Raw genomic sequence first — 10,097 nt, 5'->3', positions numbered from 1 at the left:
CATCTCTCCTCCTCCCTTCCTCCCTTCCTTCTTCCCAAAGTGTTACCCAAGGGAAAATTTGCCTGCAGAGACCTTGAGTTGCCCCATCCCACAGTCCATGTATATATAGACATAAATACATGTAATGGTGCATGAGCTCCAGAGTGGGAAAAGCTGCTCTGGGCCAAACCCAAAAGCAAGTCACCACTTTTGCCTACCTCACATCACACTGTGTGGCACACACACACTCCTGGCTGTGGGTGGTCAATTTACATTAAAAGGGAAAGCAGATCTTCAGGCTAAATGTGTTACCATTTATTTTTGAAAGCAAGCAAAAAGGCAGAGCTCAATTTACTCTGTGTCTAACCTAGGGTAAAACCTGTTGTCAAGGGAAGAATTGCTTGCTGAGACAAGGATATACAGAGGAAAGAAGAATCTGGGGTTTAGCTGCAGATTTGTCAGTAAGTAGGGTTCTGTTACAGTCTAAAGAAGGGGATGGACATTTCTTTGGGCTCATGATGGCCAGCTGCAGCAGGGAATGAGCTCTCTCCAGGGCTCTGGCCACAGCATGGCCTCCTTGGCAGAAAAGCATCCCTTGTTGGTACCTGATTGTCAGCCAGCATGAGGGGCAGGTCAGGAGTCACTGTGGTGCTGAGCAAGGCCAGTCGTGGAGGTTTGCTAGGGGAAAGGAAAGCCTTCCCTCTCTGTCCTGATATATACTCCACTTGGTGCCAGCTTATTTCATGGGTTTAAGATGTAAAAATGCTGTGGGAGAAGTCCCTAAGACAAGTCTGTAACTAGGAAGATTTCTAGCTTCTAGAAAAGAGATAAAAAGGACAATTGAAAGAAAAAGAAATCGTATGTGTAAAGTCAAATTCTGCACAACAGAACAGGACATTTACCACAAACATTTGTACCCTATTCTGACCTGGAAGGTATCTATCAAGTCTTGTGTGAAAGACTCAGCCATAAATTAGAGCTGAACATAAATGCTGTTGAGCTTAATTAATTTTCTAGTATGTGCTTCCAAAGCATGCATTACCCAAAGTATGCTTAATTTGTTAAAACCATGGAATACTTAGCTTTGATATTTAATAAATCCTTATGTGATAATACACTATATACCTCTATCATCATCCACAGATGACATAAATACACACCTGAGAATGTTTTCCTTATGGAGAAGTGATAGAAAAAGCCCTACCAAAAAAATTCCCACCATTTTAAATTTAAAGTAAAACCAGAAGTAATTAAACTCAACAACTACTGAATTGTAAGCAACCAGTGTAGAAATATGCATCATTAATGATAACATGATCCTTAAGAATAGATACATGAAGGTCCAGCTTTGCAAAGCCAAGTTCATACGGGTCTTATTCCTTCCAGGAAATAAAGGACACTGATTTCCAGGACCTGAATTTCTTACAGACCTGCTTGAAAATGCTGCTATCCATGTGCTGAAACATGCAGCTCAGGATTCTGCACTCCTGGGTTTGAAGTAAGTCCTTCTCAAATGTTTAACATGCAAAACAAATGCACATGAAACAGCCTGAAACCGTTTTTCAGAGAAATATCTACCTTCAAAATCCAAGAGACAAAGGCAAATTGAGCTGGGTTTATCACGGTGCCCTCTTCTGGCCCTTGGAAAAACAGTCACCTTGCTGTCACCTGGTGTCTGCTTGGAAGAGGCATCAAAAGGAGCATCTGCTTGTGCAAATATTCAATTTATTTATTAAACTGGCCAGAAAAATAACATCACAGACCATTCTAAATACCATACAAAACACGTTTAAAAATCCTTCTGTTATGTATGGGTTTATAAAAATAACTTACAACACTATTTTAGAAATCTCAGTAGAAATACAAGAATTTGTTACCAGGTAGGAATTTAGGCATAAGGCATTCTGCCCACAGGGCTGGGCAATTCACCCCTAGTTCATTCCACATTACTGAACTCCCAAGAACCACTTAATAAAAGTAATCCAAAACTTTCTGCTAAAACAGAGGGAAATGGAAAAACAGATACAAAAAACATATTCATTTCCATTACAAAGAGACATTTTTGCCATTTTTGACAAGTATGTATGCAGCTTATCCAATGCAGGGGATAATATCAATGAATATTCAATATTCAAGAATCTGGTATTTTCCATGGAAACCTCTGTTTTAAAAGTATGTTTTCTTAATTAAATATAAAACATACCACACATGGAACTAAATACAACTTCTGGATCCTATCTGCATAAGAGATTTTTCACTATTGGTTTTTGGAGTTTGGCTGGTTTGGTTTGTTTGTTTAGTTGTTTTGGGGGGGTGTTGTTTGGTTGAGTATTTTTTTTTGATTCTGTGAGCTCACTAATCTCAGGGAAATCTCAACATTTTGTGTGCAAAGTGGCCAGTTTAGACCTGAAACAGTGCAGCTCATGACAGCTCCCCTTGAAAGAAAGAAATTTACTCAAATTTAATAAAATTACACAGAGTTCTTGGAAGTATAATTCATTCAACACTGGAATTCTGTCAGCTCCAAACCGGACTCATTATAATCACACAAGCTTCAAGAAAGATATTCACATCTGTGTTTAAAGCACAGTTGTTCCTTTCAGGGAAGAAACCCAACAACTTTCTGTATCAAAAGGCCTTAATAAATTATGTTCCTTTCTCACTGAGAAGAATGTTTTCACAAATAAGGCTCTCTAAATAAAAATTTACAACAGAATCAGTTTGGAAGGCAAGAAATAAGTTATTTTAGCTGGTACTAAATATTTTTCAAGGCTATTTTCTTCCTCATGAACAAACAAGTAGAACTTCCCCTCCATAGGCATGTGAGCTGGTAAAGTGCATGCTCATGAGGAGACCTTGCACTTGGTGTGTCATAACCCAGCACACAGGAGCTGTTTTATCTGATTCAGTAACCTGAACTTGGGATTTTTCTGAGTTGGGAAGTTCTTTGTTCTGGGAAGAACTAGCAAGGAATGTTCCAGAAAGAAACTAGAGAGGAATAAAGCCAAATCAGAACAGTTGTTGTCCAGCTGTGCTAGCAGTTCTTCCATCACTGCCCACCAGACAATGCAGGCTTTGGGCTATGACTTCATGAAGGCATTTCTTACATGCCCTGCTAATCACTAACTCGACAGCCAAGATTCCCATTGCATTGCTAATTGCCAGCCAATCACCACAAGTGACCAACTCCCACAGAGCTCTTCTCCTCAGGACGATGGAAAGTCCAGGTTAAGCTCTACACATTTCTGCAGGTGTCCAGGGCTGACTTCTCCCAAAACCTTCCTTCTGAATTGCAGGAGTCAGACACTGATGAAAGTCAGTCTCTGGCAGTAGCAAGAATGGGGCTCTTTAACCTCAGCAGCCACTCACAGTGGTGCTCTCACCAGAACGCTTAGTCACAGACAGGGTGGTGAACACCTTGAGAGAAAGAGAAAAGAAGAGTCTTAGTATGGCTAAAATTAATTTTTCTTTTTTTTCTGGAAGATTAACTTGGTCATGATGCTCAAAATAGCAGCCATTTCTTAAAGTGAGAAAATAATAATGAAAATCATACATTTAAAATCCTTGCCACTAAACAGCACACATGGCTACAAATAACTTTTGTTCTTTTCATTTACCTTATGCACTTCCTTTTGCAGTGGAAAAGAAAGAATTAAGGAAGTCACATGGTTTTATACCACCTCTTGTCCTAATGCTCCTAAATTTTTACAGTGGGAACAAACTTAGCAATAATAACCTCCAGTATACCTAATGAATAAGTGTCTTTATGGCTCAAAGAAAACTTCTTTGTTTGGGAAAGTGATGTTAACTCAGGTCTGGGCATTTGGAGAGAATTTTGCCTTTGTGCCTTTCTAGACATTATAGAAATGTGGAACTGATTGCTGATGCAGGTATTATTTTTGGGATCTGTGTCCTCTTGACAATAGTTGTAAAAACACTTTGTAAAACTAGTTTGAAAAATTCCAATCTTTACTGCTTTCAAGTCACATTAAAGAAAACAACATATTCAAAAAATAATTATTGTAAAATTAACAGATATGAAAATTTGGGAAGAAAAATTCTACAAAAACTTGTTTAATACTAATACTAATACTTTACTATGCAAATAATTGTGTAGTTTTGCATACATATAATATAGAAAGGAATAAAGGAAATGAAAACCTCTGCAATCCAAATGCTTCAAAGTTCCAATAATTAGCTATCATCAAAGCCATCTCTCAGGAAGAATGAACTTAGCATAGAAAAAAGTACATACACATTTCAGCTACGCAAATAACACTGAAATCTAAAGATAATGGGGATCAGAAAGACCTATATTTCTCTAAGTAGAAGCTTTGCTGCATTAAGGCTGCTAGCAGCTCTTCAGAGAACAACATCAATAAATGATAAACCTCTTCCACTTTCTATATGCACATAAAGCATTATACACAAATCAGGAAGACAAATGCATGCCTAATATATATGCCAGAAGAACAGTGATGTATTTAAAATATAGTGTATGTCTTGAGAAAGGGGTTTGAACTCTTTATTTCTGATCCACAGCCTGACAACAGATGGGAGTCTTCATTTATTATTTCACTTCAAAAGACCAAGACTAAAAAGCACAAAATTTAACTGCTTTCCTCCTGGCCAGACTGCAAGCTCCAGGTGTGGGAGGGGACCACTGCTCTCCAGTAAGCCAGCTGGAGTAATTTGATAATTATTGGAAACATGAATTTTTGGTCAGAATTTGTTCATTATTTAAGACAAAACCTTAGATCCAATGGCTGGAAAGCCATCATTTGCTACCTGGAAGAATCACCCCACCTTTCAGAAGACAATTTCTCTCCATCCCAGATACTCAATTGTACCCCCCGAATTTCAGGCAGCACGGCTAAATAGAGGCTGAGATGTAATTCTCTGTAGGGCTGATGTCCTTCCAGTTCTGTGCTTGCAGTTATTTGGACTTCACCTTGCAAAAAATTCCATCCTGAACTCACGTTTTCTGCAGAATAAAATGCTGCTCCAAGAAGAGAAGTGAAATCTGGCTCTCATTTGTAAGCAGTGAGAATGAGACCCTCAGTTTTAAGGTCTTTTCAAGTGAAATAATATCATGTTTTACAGGAGACTTAGCAATTAATTAGTCCTAGTGCCAGTGAAGATGTCAGTATTTGACCCTGTAACACTGCCCCTTTCCTGTTCAAATCACACTTCATTTTCCTTAACTTTTACAGAGATGTAGCAAAAATAACAGATATTATCCATCATTCTATTCACCCAATATGCTCTTTCCTCACTAATTCCAAACAGTTTTTAAGCATTTTTCTAATCAAAGAGTGCCATCTTGCACTTTGATTTTTGTTTACTGCTCAAGAGATTAAATTAAGCAAAAGCATAAAAAACCCTTTTGAAGACTGTCACTAAAAATGATCGCTGTTCCCTGGAGCTTTTAAATAGCTTATTTCTCTTGAGCCAATTTCTTCCTCCCCCACTCAAACAAATATGATTATCTGAAATTACCTCCCTGAATTATGTCTAATCATCATTCTATTCAGTTTCAATTTTAGCAGCTCAGATGTCCAGAATAAATTATGACTCTCATCCTCTCTTCACACTGCATATGCTAATAGCCCACTTGAGTTCCCAGGTTTAATGCCTCCCTCAGAGATCCCCCTCCACATGGCCCTGGTGAGACAAGGACCTGCTACCCCTCTCCAGGGCCTCCAAGAACACCATTAGATGATGCTACAAAGAACAGAATCTATATTGGGGATGCTTTGAAGATGATTCAGATTGCTGGAGGTCCATTCCATTAATGCAGTTCTTATTACATGGCTTTTACTAAACCACCTTGAAAATGGGAAAGAGGAGAGGTGGATGTCATTTCTGCAGAGCAGCATCCTGGTGCACCCTTGGAATACTTGATATCTTACACAACCAGAGATTCTGAACAAAGATTTACACAGGTCAGAAATGAGCTTTCAGGGATCCTCAGCTAACATAAGCTGGTCCTAATGCTACTGAAATCAATCTCTGATGTAAATCTCTGATTTACATCTGGGAGCAGCTGTCCCACACCTGTTAGGGAAAATTGAGCTCTTTGTTAAAGAGGAACAACAAGATAAACAGAAGAAATGTTTGTGTGGCTTCATGAACTGAAGGCCTATAGAATAAAGAGAAGATCTTTAAGAGGAGAGAGTTTAATAGAAAAATTGCCATGTAGTTGGTTCCCTTCCCCAGCACCAGTTTGTAAGCTTATTTTGACTATACTAATCTAGTTTTGACAACCACTTTAGCAGAAACAGTATTTGAAGCCTTCATAATCTTGAGTTGGAGAAATACTCCCCAACAGAGAGAGAACTGGAGAGTTGAACTTTTCATAAATGAACACACAAAAAGAAAAATTAAATATCCCAGACTAAGCCTAAATGTTAGAATTCTAAATATTAAAACCAGATAATTTCCTGTCCTTTCCTCCCCCTAATTCCCCACAAATCTGGACCTCTTTAATAGAGCTCTGTTATTCAGATTTCCACCACCTTACCCCAGAATGCAATGAAAGCTGGGCTGTGAGGGAGGTGATATCATATACAAACCTCTGCACAGACAGGATGAATTCCTACAGTGCTATCCAGCTGTTCTTTTGTCAACCCACATTTCATAGCAGCTGCAAACCCTTGGGTGACTTCTCCAGCATTTGGACCAAGGACATGGAAACCAATGACTCTCTCCTAAATGCCAAAGATAATCAAATGCAAGCACAGTCGTGAATTCAGTTCTCTTTAGACAACATGTAAGGTTTTCTTACTCAGAGTATATATTTTAATCACCTCACAAAACATATCACAAATTAATGTAACCACTAAAATGTGAACTATCATTAGCACCAACAGATGGTGTAATTTTGTTCTCTCTCTCCAAAGACTCAACTAGGAACTCAGGAGTCAGCTTCCTTACAAAGTTTTGTACAGGAGGACATCAAGAGCATACAAATTTAACACACCCCGTGGTCTGTGCTCCATCATGTGTGCCCAAATCATAAACACAATTAATTTTTATTCAGGTAAGTTATTCCACTCATTGCAACAGAATCCTTGCCTAAGTAAAGGTGAGCACCCTGCAAGAAGGTTTTCAGTAGGAGGGCCTGTGGTGGGTGGCTCCATGGTCTGTATCTGCTGAAGAATTTTCAGTTTGATAGCTGCTCACAGGAAAGGACCACAAGCTGAAGTTGTGGCCAACCAGACGTGGCAAGAAGTGTATTATAGCAAAATTTTCAACTACTTGTTGGATTTCACTGGGAGATAATATACTTAGAGACTGGCAAAAACCCACCCAGTAATAAGGAGGGTAATAGTCACACTTCTTCCATCTCTACTCCTATTCAATTGCAAAATACCACACTGCACATTCATCCTCAGAAAACATTCAGCAGAACAAGTTCTACTGACCTGATCTGCTTTTCTTAAAGAGAGAAATGTGAAAATTTAGCACGTGTCAGCTGATGTGGGCTTTAGTGATCTTCAGGGAATTCATCAGATTTTGGTGAGAATAGATGTAGAGTATCAAGAGTTATCTGCTCTTCCTGCTAAATATCACATATTTGGTGTAGTGGATACTATGTATAACTGAAAGGTTATTATTCTTTCAGTAAGTCTGAGGACTGAGATTTGCCACAAAATTTATTTAAATAAGAAAAGCTATAATTGAATAATAACTAAAATGGAATTATCTTTATTTTCCTTTAAAAATATGGGCATATGTCAAAATAAAACCATAGTAATGAAATCAAGGTAATGAGAGTTTAGTTACTGAACAATTTTTTTTTCCAGGGTAACTTTTAACACTACACCTAGATGTTTAAACGTGTTTCAAATTTTCAGGACAAGAAGAGAAAACAAATTAATGAAACACTTCAAATCACCATTAAACCTTTGCATTTTCTCAATTAATTTTGGACTAGAACATAGTCAGGGGTTCTAAGATACCTTCCACACTACTGCAAACTCCTCCAGAAAGAGGAAATGGGCAAAATCTGACAGGTTTGCAAATTTTACAGAATGGTGACATGATGCTTAGACTGCAGGAAGATAAATCTGTATCTAAGGAAAAATGAAGGTAGGTAAAGTAAGATTTGGGGGTTTTTTTAGGACAGATAGCTGTGTCACCTTCTTTAACAGGAATACATTTTAATAGCATATTACTCTTCATAATAATTTATATTATTAAAATGAAATAAATTTTATTAAACAGTTGATGATCATTCTGAGATGGGCACACCAATTCTTTTAACTAATTACTAGTTTTGCTTTTGCTTCAGCAGGTACTGCACATTTCCATTGCCAGGAAATTCCATCCTAGTCCAAGGATAATCCTGGTATTATCACCCTAAATGAGATTTGTGCAGGGAGGATACATTATCCTGTTAGAACAAGCTCGAGAGTTTTATGGACACATGTGAGTTTGGAGAGGTTACAGGTTGTGATGATTTCTGAGAGACCTCAATTTCAGACAGAAGAATCTCCCAGAAAACAATGTCCACATTTGGGAAGGAGAGAATAAACCAATATAACTTCTAACCACTTTTACATGCATTGATTTGCTCACCTCTCAAACTTAATCAACGATCTTAAAGATCTCTGCTTCTTATTTTATGTATACGGAAGAAGTACCATATACCAACAGCAATGGTAGAATTTTGTATTTTACTGGGAGTTGGTCTTGTAAACACTGAAGTATTGTATCACTATAAATATTTATTACATTTCCAAAGGTAGGCAAATTTAAATTAATTTTAATTTTTTTAAAATAACCTATTTATAGCTGTTATATCATCAACAGTCCCTATGATAAACATACAGAAAGAAAGATGCACTTACATTATCTTGAATATTGCAAATTATCTTTGCATAGCATTTGTTGTTGTCTCTGGATGGCACAGTCCACTCCAGTGGCCAGAAATGACTGTGGTACACCTGGAAACAAAACACAGGTTAAAAAAGAGTTGTATAATTTCCAAGCAGAGAGCATGATGTTCCAAAAGCTGTCAGATTATCCCAAGTAATGAGCTATGTACATAGCATTTAGAATATCTGAAATCATGATGATACTCTTTTCCCTTGATGAATGCCAAAGACAGAAGTCTCTACAAAACAAGTACTAATGTCATCCAATAATTAAAAGTGAGAAGCCATAAGAATATTACACTTCCAGGATGCAGCTCACCATGCTCTTATTAAATTACAAAATCCCAAGCGACTCAAGGATCTTACTGAGGCTTGCAAAAACAGCCAGTAAGGTGACACAATAAAGAGGTCAGTGTTTCACATATAACATCAAGAATTTCACTCAATAACAAAACTTTGGCTGGGTATATACAAACTTTGTGGGCAGAAAAGCATTTAAGCCTTTGCCCTGTGGTCAGATTAACAGTATTTTACACACTGCCATTTTGAGTTGTATTTACTTATTTTTCTCCACAGTCAAATTAAGAAAATGTCAGCTAAGAGGAAGACAAGTTCTCAGCTTAATGAGCTACCACTTATCTGGTTTTTTCTGCAGATAATGCTCCTCAGGTGATATTTGCAGGGCATAAAAGTTCAGTTTATTGTGAGATCTCCTCCACTGATACTTTCTAGTAGTGTGGTCAGTACAGTATTTTGGAAGAACAGACTCAGGCACTAAGTGTTTATATATGTCTAATTTCACTCCTGACCAGCAATTGCAGGGAATGAAAAGGAATTACTCACTTGAGTAAAATTAAGCACATGCTTCTTTGTACACTCAAAGTAAACAGGAAGAATGAGCATAACATTTGGCTTTATAAAGTAAAAATCACTATGGCAAGGAATTTGCCATGCTGTAGGTACAAAAGCTCCACTTTGACATTAAAACCAGTGTATTGCTTCCAGCACATACCCAATGTGTTAAATTTATCCTGAAATATTTGCAGACACAAAGAAACCCTTTCTCTCTCTTTTTTTCAAATATTCCACCTTTAAGCCCCTGTTTGCCAAAAATAGAACATATCTGCAATTAGAGCTATTGGAATTGAGGATTATTTTTATAACAGCCAAGGAAGACAAAAAATGTACCTACTCACCTCCTGCCCTTACATCAGAGCACAAAATGCTGTTTTGATT

The 10,097-nt window shown here is 37.6% G+C and overlaps 1 protein-coding gene across 3 annotated transcripts in view; it reads right to left on the bottom strand.

Annotated features, from left to right (window-relative positions):
• Positions 1 to 1,687: 1,687 nt before the first annotated feature.
• Positions 1,688 to 10,097, bottom strand: part of TXNRD1 (thioredoxin reductase 1) — a 39,339-nt gene continuing 30,929 nt past the window's right edge. For all 3 annotated transcript variants that reach the window (XM_085049652.1, XM_085049650.1, XM_085049651.1), the window contains exons 13-15: positions 8,835 to 8,930; positions 6,555 to 6,689; positions 1,688 to 3,396 (exon numbers count right to left, since the gene is read on the bottom strand). In XM_085049652.1, coding sequence (XP_084905778.1) covers positions 3,328 to 3,396; positions 6,555 to 6,689; positions 8,835 to 8,930 — 300 coding nt within the window. In that variant the 3' untranslated portion in view covers positions 1,688 to 3,327. The remainder of the gene's footprint in view (positions 3,397 to 6,554; positions 6,690 to 8,834; positions 8,931 to 10,097) is intronic.

This window comes from Lichenostomus cassidix, chromosome 1Ab, assembly GCF_008360975.1.
Source record: "Lichenostomus cassidix isolate B80296 chromosome 1Ab, HeHo_3.0, whole genome shotgun sequence".
Lineage (NCBI taxonomy): Eukaryota > Metazoa > Chordata > Aves > Passeriformes > Meliphagidae > Lichenostomus > Lichenostomus cassidix.
The sequence above is the reverse complement of the archived record's forward strand: the minus strand, read 5'-3'. Positions and strand labels throughout refer to the sequence as shown.